Raw genomic sequence first — 13,271 nt, 5'->3', positions numbered from 1 at the left:
CAGGAATACTGTTGATGTTCGCATCTGCCCAACACCGTTATCTGACCATAAAGCCACATACATATCTGTTAATATCTCTGCTGGTCCCACACCGACCTCATTTTCGAGCAACTGGAAGCTTAATTGTTCATTATTACATTGGACAGAAATTCTAAGTAAAATTAGGAATATGATCTCACTCTACTGGTCTAAAGCAAACCAGGAAAACCGATGCGGTCTTAATTGGGAACTTTTAAAATATGAGATGGGAAAATTCCTTAGAAAGAGTGGTGCTCAAGCAGTAAAAGACAGGAAAGAAGAGGCGTTAAAGGTTGTCTCTTGCTTAGCTAACTTATACAATAAAGACCCTCTTTCCCTAACAGAAGAAGAAAAGAAGGAACTTTCTCTCTCGCAAATTAAACTTGACGATTTATACCGCCAAAAAGCAAAAGGAGCTTTCATTAGGTCTCGCTCTGAGTGGCTGGAAGAGGGGGAGCAAAACTCACATTATTTCTTCAACCTTGACAAACATCATTCCACTAATAATAATATTGATAAATTAATCATTAATGGAACTATTATTGAGGATCAGCGCAAAATAGCAGATTTTTGCTCAAATTTTTATAAAGAGCTGTACAGCTCAAAATGTAACCCTGCAGCTGCCGAGGATTTCCTATATTCCCTCTCAGTTAAGATGATAAGTGAGACGGACACAGTTATGTGCGACAGGCCTATATCCCCTCAAGAAGTACAGGATGTTATAAATCAACTTAAAAACAATAAATCTCCAGGACCTGATGGGCAAGTCTCTGAAATGTATAAGTTTTTTGCTTCCGGAGTCACTCCTTTTTTTACATAAAGTTTTTGTAGAATGCATTAGTAATGGATGTCTTCCCTCTACAATGACCCAAGGACTAACTGTCTTAATCCTTAAACCAAATAAGGACAAACTACTCTTAATTGGCGCCCAATTTTCCTCTTAATAACGATTATAAAATTATGGCTCTTTTATTAGCCAGAAGATTAAGACTAGTTTTGATACCGTTGAACACCCATTCATTCTACAGTCCCTTAAGAAATTCGGTTTTGGAGGACATTTTTTCTCAGCTATAAAAACTCTATACAAAAACAGTAATAGCTCAATTAAATTAACAGGTAGCACGTCTCCCAGATTTTATGTCGCCAGAGGCATTAGACAAGGATGCCCAGCTTCACCGTACCTCTTCCTACTCGTATCTCAGCTTTTGGCGGATCAAAACAAATCTAGCGAATTGAATGGTATCAACATCTTAGGCAGAGAGCTTATTATTACTCAGTTGGCAGACGATACGACACTCTTTATAAGGGATGAAAACCAAGTCTCCATTGCTATAAGTACTATAAATACGTTTTCCAAGGCCTCTGGTTTGAATCTAAATCTAATTAAATGTGAAATTATGCCTATCAATAACTGTTTGAAAACATTCATCTGTAGTATTCCAGTAAAAAATGAACTGGTTTACTTTGGTATCAAAATTACTAAAGACCAACAAAAAAAAGATCTGTGATGAATTCCAATCCTATTATTGAAAGAACAAAAAAAAAGAAGCTAAACCAGTGGCTCTTACGGGATCTCTCTCACAGAGGTAGAATTCTTCTAAGGCAGAAGGCATTTCTCGCTTAACATACGCTTCTCTGTCCTTGCATTTGGATAAAAAAATAATTGCTGAAATTGACAAGCTACTTTTCAACTTTGTATGGAAAAACAGAACTCACCATGTGAAGAAATCTGTTCTACCAAATGACTTTGAAAATGGTGTCTTAAATTTTCTAGATTTCTGCACTCTAAATAACACATTCAAGATAAACTGGCTGAAACATTTTTTTTTTAATCCCAACTCTATATGGAATGTCATACCTTTTCATATTTTGTCAAAACTGGGTGGCTTAAACTTTTTATTGGCCTGTAACTATAATATTGAAAAGATCCTTATAAAAATGTCATCCTTTCATCGTCAGGTTTTCCTTTCATGGTCTCTCATTTTCAAGCATAACTTTTCACTTCATACATATTTTATTTGGGACAACAAAGATATATTATTTACATTCAAACTTTGTTCAAAAAAGAAGTCATGACTATTCCATATGTGATTTCGTACTGGAATAAATATGTGGAACACATTGACTGGAAAAGGGTATGGCTGTTGCCCAATGCTTATTTGTTGACCAACAAAGTTAAAGAAATTTCATTTAAGTTAATTCATAGATTTTACCCCTCCAATGAACACACTGTAAAAAGATTAAAAAAAAAAACATTGATGTAAAATGCTCCTTTTGTTCTATGGATACCGAAACAGTAACTCATTTATTTTGGCTGTGTCCTATTATTAAAAGTTTTTGGTCTGATATTTGTAATTTTATTGCTAATAATTTTGATAAGGATGTTCAGTTGTTTTGGAAAGATGTTTTGCTTGGTCTCTATGACTTACAATAAGTCAAATAAGGCAAAACCCAACAAAACATTTATTATCAATCTTATAATTTTTCTGGCTAAATTTTACATCCACAGATGTAAATTAATGCATAATAGCATTCATTTTGTTGCTTTCCATTGTGAGATCAAGCAATACATCAAATCTATACAGTTTTCTCAAAACCAAAAGGCTGTCAGAACGCTGAATATCTGTAAACATTTCAATTTTTTCTTGTAAACTTTTACCCCCCCGGCATATTAGCGTTTTAGTCCGGTATTTCATTTTTATTTTATTTTGGTTTTGTGTATTCTTATTTGGTTGTTATTTAAGATTGGTATTTTGATATTATTTGCACTGCTACAACTGATTGTAAGATCCTTCATAAGATGTGCAACTTAAATTGCATTGTAATGTTAATTTAAAAAAAAAAAAAAAAGGATTTTAAAATAAAGGCTTATTCAAACGCAGGAGTTAACTGTCCGCTCATTCATGTTAACGGGTTCTTCCGATTGTTTCAGAAATCGGAATTTTGACCTGAACGCTAATATTGACTGCATGTAAACGTAGTCATAGTGTCAGCGGTTAGCAATTTCAAGCAATTATCTTTTTTTTCCTGACAAGATTGCTTAACTGATGATCAGAAGGAAGCATAACACTTACACTATAAACCAAATCAAAGTTGTCAGGCGTTGCATGTTTGCTTCCACACTAAAATAACACATGCATTAAGTAGTAAATACATGTCGTACGGTTTCAAACCATTTTCATGACAACAACCACAATGGCTGATTTATCTAAAGAGGATATCAATTCATTCTGCTCTGCAAAACATGACTGCTTATCATTGTATCACTCATATGTACATACTGTAACTAACTGAACATATACTTAAAAATACATGTAGGCTTTCTGTTTAAAAAAATTAAAAAGTCTGAAAACAGTGTTTTGAGTCCACGTACGATCAGGCATTTAGCATACATGACTGTCTCAAGGCTGCAGTCGTACATTCCAGGTCCATCAGTGAAAGCTCTCGAATCTCCTCCAAGATTAAGTAGAGGTTGGGACTTTTGCTTTGGCAGAACTCTCTCTCGTCTTTGGACAGTTTGGGCTGCCGGGTGGCCTCCCCCAGAGCCTGTTGCGACGCCTCTTGGGCTAAGCGCACCACCTCCTGAACTAGCTGGCTGCGGCCATGCGACTGAGCCTGCTGGAGCGTCACACTCTGGTGCGGCCTGTTGACGACGAGCTCAAGGCTGACGCTGTCTGCGTGACAACGTGACGACTGTATGGAAATACGAACCTGAGGGAAGAACGGAACTCCAGTTGGATTGCATCACCCCTCAATTATTACAACGGGGAACGCTTGTGAGAAGATATAATAGCGGACACAAATCAGTGCTGTAATTGCCGTTTTAAATTTGTGCTATGGCTGCTCAAAACATCTAAGAAAAACATCCATCCTTTGGTGACTTACGGTGATGTGACTGAAGAGGGTGACGGTGGTGGTTCCAGTGGCGGACGTGGTGGTGATGCGGTCCGGATAGCGCCGCACAGAACCGCTCTGCCACTCGCAGCGGCCGTCCTGTCCCGCAGAGATCACCTGACCCTCTCGGTTCTTCAGGTACACGGGCCCCTTCATGCCGTACCTACGCACGCAACATGTCGGATGTGACGCCGTGACAGCGAGACCGAGTCGTCGTGTTTTATTCATTCATGTTACAAACTGCTTATTTGTAATCGTTCATAATTTCATCTGTTTTGTCCCTTCAAAGAACAATAATGTTAACATTTATGTATCGAGTCTCGTTCTGGTTTTCTAAAGTATTCAGGGGTTTTGCAAGGATTAATTATAAAAAATTAGAATAGTGGCCATGGTGCTGAGCAGCACAGCATCATAGAATTCGATTTTTTTTTTTTTTTACAGGAATCAGTAGGAATGCTGATTAGAAATGTTAATGAAGTGTATAACGTGGCGGCAAAGCAGTAGTTTGTCACATATTTGAGATATAGCCAGCTCAGTAGCCGTGTGGCGATTTTGAGCCAAATCGGACTGCGTGGTAAATGTGACTTCAGAAGCACCACGTAAAGCCGAGTTGGAAACTTACAGCGGCACAAACGCCAACACGCCGTTGTCTCGGATGGCGTAAATGACAGCATCGGCCACGCAGCACTGCTCTTTGTGAGGGTCCCTTTCTTTGAAATACAGACACTGGAACAACTCAGTGGACAACTTCTGCACCTGCTGGGCTGCCTGGAAACGTCACATGTCAGTCATTTCCTGAATATACGCAACTAAAGATTCTCTTCAGTGCAATCAAATGTGTGAAATAGTCATCTTGGAGGAGAAACAAAACAGCTGACCCTGTTCTTCTTATTGATATGATGAGCCAATTCCTCCAGTTCCTTGTTCGTGGCTAGCGCTTTAGCAGGGTTCCGCCGACTCTCCACATCAATGGCTGCTGTCAGAAGGCGGTGCACCACCATGTCGGCGTAGCGACGAATGGGTGACGTGAAATGTGTGTAGCGGTCCAGAGCCAAACCTGCAAAGTGGCATTTATGCACTATGTCATGGTAAGTAACTTGATGTAACATTGCCTCTAGGGCTGGGCTCACACCGCAGGCAAATGCGACCCAGATTGGATTTTTTTGACCCATATGCGACCTGTATCCGATTGTTTTAAGACAAGGCTGAAGTATTGCGTACCATAGTGGTAGTACTGGTCTTGGGAAACGGCACCTGTCGAGAAATACATTGCTTGAGACATAGCATGGGTGGCCATCATTCTGAGCAGCCTGTTCAGCAGTGGGTCCTGGGGGTCCACAGCCTGGTCCAGAGACTCAGCTAAAGCCTTGTTGGACCTACGCAGACACAGACAAGAGAAATCGGCAAAGAGCTTACAACAGGGGGCTTCAATCCTACTCAACTGAATCTGATGCATGTTGGTTAAAATCCGGTGACGTATTGTTTCTGATATTTCACATTCATTTTCATTTCTGTATTTTCTTTCTTTATTTATTGTTTACTCTTCTTGCCCACAAGAGCTTATGTGACATTACATTTGGGCTAAGTTCCATAATTGAATAATTGTTGCGGGTGGGTTGGAAAAGTTGTTAAAAATCACAGCATGATTGACATTTTACTTGCACGGCAGAGGTGCAAGAAAAATGTCATCACAAACGACCTCTAATATTCTCTCAAGTCATGAAGTAAGTGCATTGCATTTGTTACACATGCAGTAGTCATGATGCTGAGGAACTTTGTTCGCTAAGTTTGTCTCTTTCAACTATCCGTAGCACAAAATTGGCAGTGAAACATGGCAGCCTCCTGTAGGAGGGAAGGCGTGCCCAATATAATTCATCTACGATTATATAAAAATAATTACGTTGATGTGATGATAGAGCATTTTTTTTTTTTTTTGCATATTGTCCAAACCTTGAGAATCAGGTTTACCCATAACTTGTCTTGAGTTTCAAAATGGAAATCATGTTTTTAATGGGGAAAACAATGTCCAAATTTCCAGTGGCACACTAATGCGCACCGGTTGCAAAAACACTGCAGTAGCACATGAGCTTCCAACATCGACAAATATTCTCACCACCACAGCCAAAACTGAAACATGATACAAAAGTGGACGAGCGTAATGGGAAATTGTTGCGAGCGACCTGGTATGGATGGTGAAACCCCTGCACTTGGCGCTGTCCACCAGCTGGGCGAAGAACTCCTGTCGTGGCGGCGGGTGATGTCGAAGCAGAGCCTGATGAGGAAAGGCCTCCTGGATCTTGCGCGCCACCCAGTGGTTGGCGTAGATCATGCACTCGGCCACTGTCTCGTGGATCTCCAGGGGTTGGCGCGGGACCAGAGCCGTGATGTTCTTTTCATTGTCCAGCTGTGCGCGCACCTGCCGCCAAAGCACCACCAGAAATATGTGCTTACGGAATGAAGTTGAAGAGCCGTAGTGAACTAAATCATACCGGCAACGTGGCTCCAAAGTGCAACGCATTCGCACTCACACACTAGTCATACCTCCAGCCCTTCCAGTTCCAATGCTCCGCCTCGATCTCGCTGCGCCCGGAGGTGTCGCGCCACGTGGGTCAGCATCTCCAGAGCCTGCGTGAGCTGAGCCAACTTGGCGTCCTTCTCGAGGGAGTTAAGCCGGCTCAGCTCCGGCACCTCGGCCCGCTCGCCGTTGAGAAGCGCCTGAGCCAGCTCATAGTGGAGCTGGTAGGAGGAGCGGATGACGGTGCGACCATACCACACATTGCTGACAGCGAGGGTGTGCGCGTCCAGCTCCCACAGCACGCTCATCGCATACCTGGATTTAAGACATTTGGAGTAAAAGCACTTCGAGAAATTGCGTGTATTATATGCAGTACTTCAAATGTGTGCAGAGTGAATTTTAAGCAATAGTTTTTTTTCAAGTATTGAGGAAAGTCTGAATATATAGACTGCATATATAGGTCTCTCCGTTGTGGATTTTCATCGATGAAACGTAATGTAACAAGAAAAAACGGGGTCCACTGTAAATCAGGGTGAAATACAACACTCCCACTGACCTGTCGAGTCCTCCCAACAGAGAGCAGATATCTGCGCTGAGAATTGCTGGCAACATGTCATACCTGCGGTCTGCAAGGTAGTAAGTTGTAGCCCTGGAACACACAAAAGCATAATTTGATCTACACATTCAAAATGTGCTAGGCATCTGGAATGAAAAAAACGTTTCAAGACATCATTTTCTAGACAAATTTAATCAACTCGATTTTCGATTCATCGAATCCATTAATCGGGGAGAATCATTTTTAATCGATTTTCGATGAATCATTACAGTGTGTATAGTCAAATCATGTCCCGTTTTTGAAAATAAGAGATAGGAATTAAAACTTGTTTTAATCCGATTAATTGGCAGATTGATCGATTACTAAAATAACAGTTGCAGCCCAAATAAATATGCAACACTAGTTCTATGAATCTTAGTGTTTCCATTTTCAAATGATTTCTACAACAGTCAACTCCAACTGTGTTTTAAGAGCAGCCATTTAAATAGAAAGATGCTAGTACTAGATGCTAGATACTAGCGGAGGTGGGCATTTTACAAAATTGTATTGGTCCATCATTAGTCATCCTTCAGCGCCCAGGGTACCTGTCCGTCATTTGTCAGTCCGTCATTTTTCGCGGCGAACTGAACTGTAATCATCAGACCGTCAGTCAGTTAGTCATTTTTAAGGGGTTTTGTGATTTTGTGATGATTACAATGATGGATAAAACCCCACTTCCGGCATTCGTCAGTCTGTCATTTTTAAAAGGTGTCACGTCATTTCGCCAATTGTCAGCAAAACGGGTGAGGGACCGGTCCGTCAGTCTGACGGAATGCCCACCTCTGGATAATAGCATGTTTAGTTCTACTTACTGTGTTCTTGAATGATGAGTCATTATTCCTCTCTTTTGTATGAGCTAAGTCACAAAATATGCATAATGAAAACAATGAGTACCAAAATCGCGAAAAGTTATGTACGCCCCTGAATAAAAAAAAACATTTTGTTCTGATGTGAAACATTATCAAATCACATAAAGGAAAACTTTTTAGAGTGTTAAAAAAAAGGGCAAATTAGTGTTGCAGCAAGACGGTGATTTATCTTGACCCTGGTATATTCACCGCAATTTGAAAATATCTCAAACTGTATTTGGAGAGAAAGATCCCGAAGATGACCGACAAGAGGTCATTCCTCGGCGTGGACGTACTCCTCCATGAACCGAAATCTGTTTTTACTTCGACCAACGGGAATTACTTGATTACTTTGCAGGAGCAACCCAATCTCTCACCTTGCATGTGCCTCCAAGTCCGTTAGGGATCCCTGAGGAACAAAGTGCGTAACATCAGCAATGTGGACGCCGAGCTCCAGCAGCTTCCCTCCTGCGAGGCTGCGCACAGACAGCGCGTCATCGACATCTTCGCAGCCCGCGGGGTCGACGCTGAACACCAAGTGGCTGTCCCTCAGGTCCCGCCGCTCGGCCACCTGAGAAGGATCCACCTTCCACGGCTTCTCGGGAGAAATCGCGGGCATTTCTCTCAGCTGGGGAGAACCAGACAAACAAATGAAATAGGAATGTCACAGCGCTGTGTCATTTCTATTTCATGACGTAATTTGAATACAAACAAATCGACGTGTAGGAGTTAGTCCTCTGACCTGTGCATCGGAGAAGGGAGGGACGTGGATGCAGTTTTCTATGAGGATGGTCTGTATTTCAGTCTCAAGATCGCCAGCCCGACCCAGAACTCGAACACTGTGTCCAGTAGGAAAGAGCGATGTGCTTTCCCATGAATCAATGCGGACCACCACTCTGTGGTCCTGGACAAAAGCGGATAGGAAAGTAACAAATAGTTTGGCTAAACATCAGAACATTTCTTCAAACGTTTTTGGGAGGATCAAAATTCTTCTTGACTAACAGGGAAAGCCTTTGCGTTCTTTTTTTTGTCAGCAGTAGTTTTTGCCTTGGAACTCTCCCATGGGTGCCATTTTTGCCCACTGCCTTTCTTAACATTGCGTCATCAACACTGTCCTATACCGAGGCCAATTGAGGCCTGCAGTTTTTGGGATATCAATCTGGGTTCTTTTGTAACTTCCTGGATGAGTCACCGTCGCACTCTTGGAGTAATTTGGGTTAGCCGACCACTACTGGCAAGGCTTGCCACTGTTTTCAGTTTTCTCAATTTGTGGAAAATGCCTGACTGTGTATCGCTGTTATCCAAAAATCCTTGGAAATCATTTTGTATCCTTTTCCAAACTAAAACATTTCAATCACTTTGTTTCTCATTTGCTCTTGAATTTCTTCCGAATGTGGCATTACATGGATCTTTTTGCAGTCTTGTCGCATATTTTGTCTGACAAGTACAATTGACATTTTTGGTGATAATCAGGCCTGGCTTTGACAAGATAAATTGAACGCAGCTTTTCCAAATCTGTGGTTTGTCACAACTCATGACTTAACAAGAGGGTGGGTGGGGGTAGAGGGGTGGGCCTGTTGTGTAGCTTTTTCACGCCAGGTCTGGATGTTTTTGTTTTCATAAATAAAATCATCATTTAGAAACTGTGCTTTGCATTTACTTGGGTTGTCTTCATGATGTGCATTAAAATTGGCTTGATGACGTGAAACAAGTGTGATAACTACACAAAAAACACCGGACACTTGCACAATCAAATGCAATTTTGCATATGCAAAGTTATATATTACTCATATTAGTTTTGTATTAGTTGACCAAGATGCTTATTGTGGTTGTAGTTTGCACTGATGTCGAACAGTACTTCAGCATATTGAGAGCTGTTTTTTAATATTTTGTCCCTTTCATGTTATACGAATGTATTCAACTCAATCAAGATGTGAGAGTATTGTGAAGTCAGAATATTTGACAGAATATGCAGTATATGCACAATATGTATCAAGTATTTGCAGTGGGGGAGGCTCATTTTAGAGCTCATTAGGAATAATCTAGTCCTCAGCATTTGGCAAAGGATCACAACCAGGAGTGTTGAAATAAATGACCGTATATAGTCGATGCGTCACAACACGGATATGAAATGATTGTGTATCAATGCGGTTGCAGACCATACCACTGGGGAACAATTTGAAAACAAAAAATAAATCTGTTGATTTCGATTTTTATGCTGGATAAAAATCGAATTGGCATGTTGATTCCAAACATTTTCCAGCACATCGTTTTTTCTCCAAAGCTTACCAAATAAGCTAAATTCCACTGATTAGCAGTAGTAAGAATGCCAGTTTGTAAGTTATATTTCATATCAGGCTTTTTTTTTTTCAAGACGTCTAACTATTAGATCTTAGTGATTTATTTACCTCATTTCCCGGACTATAAGCCGCTAGTCTAGGTTTTGAACCGTGCGGCTTTTATAAAGGTGCGGCTATTCTGTGGATTTTTCTTCCACCGCTAGGGGCGCTCTAACCGGAATTACAATACAATACAACACAATTGTCATTAGCAGGATGTGACTGCAGGTGGAGGAGTTCAACAGGCGAAGGCGCGATGCAATAGGTTATGAATTAGGTGGTATGCGGAAGTTAACCGACAAACTGGAGTGGCAGCGGGCAGTGAAATGAAGATAAGTACTGCCTATTTTCTCTTGGTTCTGTTCCGTTTCAATCAGCAACGTTGCTGCAGTGTTAAAAGGCACTGTTAGGAAATCATTTGTTCAGGTACATAAATGTACATTTACAGTTCAAAATTGTTCTATAAATGTAGTAAATATCAAATTTTTCAACATCGATAGGTGCGGCTTATACAAAGGTGCAGCTTGTATATGTTTTTTTCATTATTATTATTTTTTAATAGAGTGGGTGCAGCACTGCTGCTTATATAAAAGTGTGGTTTATAGTCCGGAAAATACGGTACATAAAACATTTATTTGACATTTTTTTAAGAAAATGAGGACCCTATAGCTCAAAAACTCGACGTGATTGAGAAAAGTGAGATCAGTTTTGGTCTGTGCCCCAAAATTTGTTACAAACAGCAGTCAGACCTTACACAACAATAAATTGTGTTCCCCAGAGTAATCGGCCTGCGGCATAAAAATTGTGACTGCGATCTGTCTATGCTAGGTGTCAAAGCAATAGCTCTGCTCTCATGTAAACAATTTCATTTGTCCCAAACGAGGCCATGAGCCAAAAGCTAAAGACATTACAAACTTTTTAAAAGCGGGACTCACGCAGGGAAGCACAAACTGTTACAAAAAGTCACATCCAGTGAGAAGCATGTGGCACTAAAGTGAAATATGTCGGGAACAGCAGCAATTTAATGAATTGCGTTAGCTGTTTAGACCCTGAGTTGCTAACTACACTGGCCAAGTAAAAGGCACAGCTGACCGGTCCAGTTTGTCTGTCAACAATAACACAAACTGCGGGAGCCTTCATGGCCAAGGATTCATGGGCATATTATTCTGGGACCAAGGCAGGTGTCAACACTTGTTGACGATGCTGAAGTTGTTGAAGACTTAAATCAAATGAACGGTTCAAATCTTGATCTAATTTACAAAAAACTCCTCTGGAGTAAAAGTTGTAAAAGTCAAATCAGACCTGCAAGGCGTCAGCCTGCTGTGTGCTGATGCGGATCTTGGGGATGCGATAGTCCCAAGGCACAGTCAGGATGCGCTGAGAATTCCTGCTCTGGGACTGTGTGCTCTCCCTTGGAGGGAATGTGACCACATAGTCCCTCCAATTCCTTTGCAGGATCCCCACAACGCTCCCTGCGAGTTTTATTATCCAGACATTGGAATTAAAACATGACGAGGGAAACAATTTGGACTGTTTTTGACCAAACCATCTCTAAAACATTGAGTAATTCCATATGAGAGGCCTCACCTGTAGGCATGGGTTTACTTTGGATGGCCTCTCCATTCTTCTCCTCCAATGGTCCTTCTGTCAGGGTATTAACCTTCCCTCTCCATGCGCTCTTGGGCAACAACTCCACCACGACCATGTCACCATGCACAGCCCTGTTGCGATTCTTATTTCCATACACCAACACCTCGCTGCTCAGCTCTACAGCAGATGGACGGACAGATAATATAGGAGAGTGCGTAAATCACACGGACAGTCAACTTACTCGTCTCATAAAGACAGACATGCACTGTATAGAACATTTCTCCATCTAGCTTAGAATGAATCATAAAACAAGGACAACTATTTTCATTGCTGCAATACTGCACCTGTATTTTTATTTGAAAGACCCTCGGTTCGGACAGAAGCTTCCGTCTGTGCTCTGTGTTTGTTGACGTTCAGAGTTCCCTGAACCAAAAGAGGGGAATGTGAGATTAATGTTGATCTCGGATAGATTTCTGTTGATAAAATGTTTATGGTTCGGAAATGCAAAAACTATATAAAGGTACACATTAAGTTTGACCAACAACAACACTCTCACTCTGCATGCAAAGTGGCCACAAGAAAGTCAGACGCAAAACATTATCGAGATGGCGCTGTGATAATGTAATACTTATGACTTTCATGTACACTCCTATTTTTAAGAAATCCCTTTCAATCATTGGAGATTACACATCACTGCGCCAATGGAGTGAATATATTTATTAGGTTTTCTTCTGTGCCACTACCACCATACAAACAGCCATTTTATAAATAAAAACATTCAAATTTCGGCAAATAGGAAGAAATGATGACAAAGAATCACGAGCCCCGAATAGGACAACTTTGAGAACAAATTCATTCATTCATTCAAAGTCATGGATGGGGATTTACAGTGCATACAACCAGTATACTCAACCCAATAAAATAAAAATATTTCAAAATATACTTCAACATGAAAAATGGCATACAGTTAGTGATGAGTAAAGTATTCATCTCCGTTGCCTCATTTCGTAAGATAATTCCATTCTGGGGTGCACAAATCTTTACCCATTGACTCATTCAAAGTTTGACATGCGCAGTAGCTCCTCTTCAATGCAACAGGTAGGGAGGGGTAGGCTTGAAATATGTTGTATCTTTTGTGACACAAGACCGTCACTTTTCGAACACACCTCGTAGGTATAAAATTGCGTAACCATTTTGTGCCATATCAGGTGAGAAGAATGATTCTGAATTCAATTCTAAAGGGAGACAGTGCTTGACAAATATCACTTCTTGTTGTTCTAGTCACATGGGCCACAGAATTTGGGGGAAAAAAACTTGAGAGAAATGTTGGCTCAGCCTGCTAAAATAATTGCAATAATACAGTTTAGAGGTTGTAGCACCCTATGATAATGTAGTAATTTAATGTAATAATTTCCTGAAAATGTAATAACGTCTGAAAATGTGTGCTAAAGATGATGGCATGTCAGTGATGT

General features: G+C 40.8%; 1 protein-coding gene across 1 annotated transcript in view; it reads right to left on the bottom strand.

Annotated features, from left to right (window-relative positions):
- Positions 1–1,525: 1,525 nt before the first annotated feature.
- Positions 1,526–13,271, bottom strand: part of dis3l (DIS3 like exosome 3'-5' exoribonuclease) — a 35,841-nt gene continuing 24,095 nt past the window's right edge. The window contains exons 6-18 of the mRNA XM_086025418.1: positions 12,144–12,222; positions 11,797–11,976; positions 11,512–11,681; positions 8,613–8,774; positions 8,248–8,498; positions 6,984–7,076; positions 6,454–6,742; positions 6,093–6,328; positions 5,134–5,288; positions 4,791–4,969; positions 4,535–4,680; positions 3,904–4,075; positions 1,526–3,729 (exon numbers count right to left, since the gene is read on the bottom strand). Coding sequence (XP_085881544.1) covers positions 3,394–3,729; positions 3,904–4,075; positions 4,535–4,680; positions 4,791–4,969; positions 5,134–5,288; positions 6,093–6,328; positions 6,454–6,742; positions 6,984–7,076; positions 8,248–8,498; positions 8,613–8,774; positions 11,512–11,681; positions 11,797–11,976; positions 12,144–12,222 — 2,448 coding nt within the window. The 3' untranslated portion in view covers positions 1,526–3,393. The remainder of the gene's footprint in view (positions 3,730–3,903; positions 4,076–4,534; positions 4,681–4,790; positions 4,970–5,133; positions 5,289–6,092; positions 6,329–6,453; positions 6,743–6,983; positions 7,077–8,247; positions 8,499–8,612; positions 8,775–11,511; positions 11,682–11,796; positions 11,977–12,143; positions 12,223–13,271) is intronic.

Source organism: Filicampus tigris, chromosome 3 (assembly GCF_054856515.1).
Source record: "Filicampus tigris isolate MCC_2025a chromosome 3, RoL_Ftig_1.0, whole genome shotgun sequence".
In the NCBI taxonomy this organism is placed as follows: domain Eukaryota; kingdom Metazoa; phylum Chordata; class Actinopteri; order Syngnathiformes; family Syngnathidae; genus Filicampus; species Filicampus tigris.
Note: the sequence above shows the minus strand (reverse complement) of the source record. Positions and strands in the feature narration are given on the sequence as shown.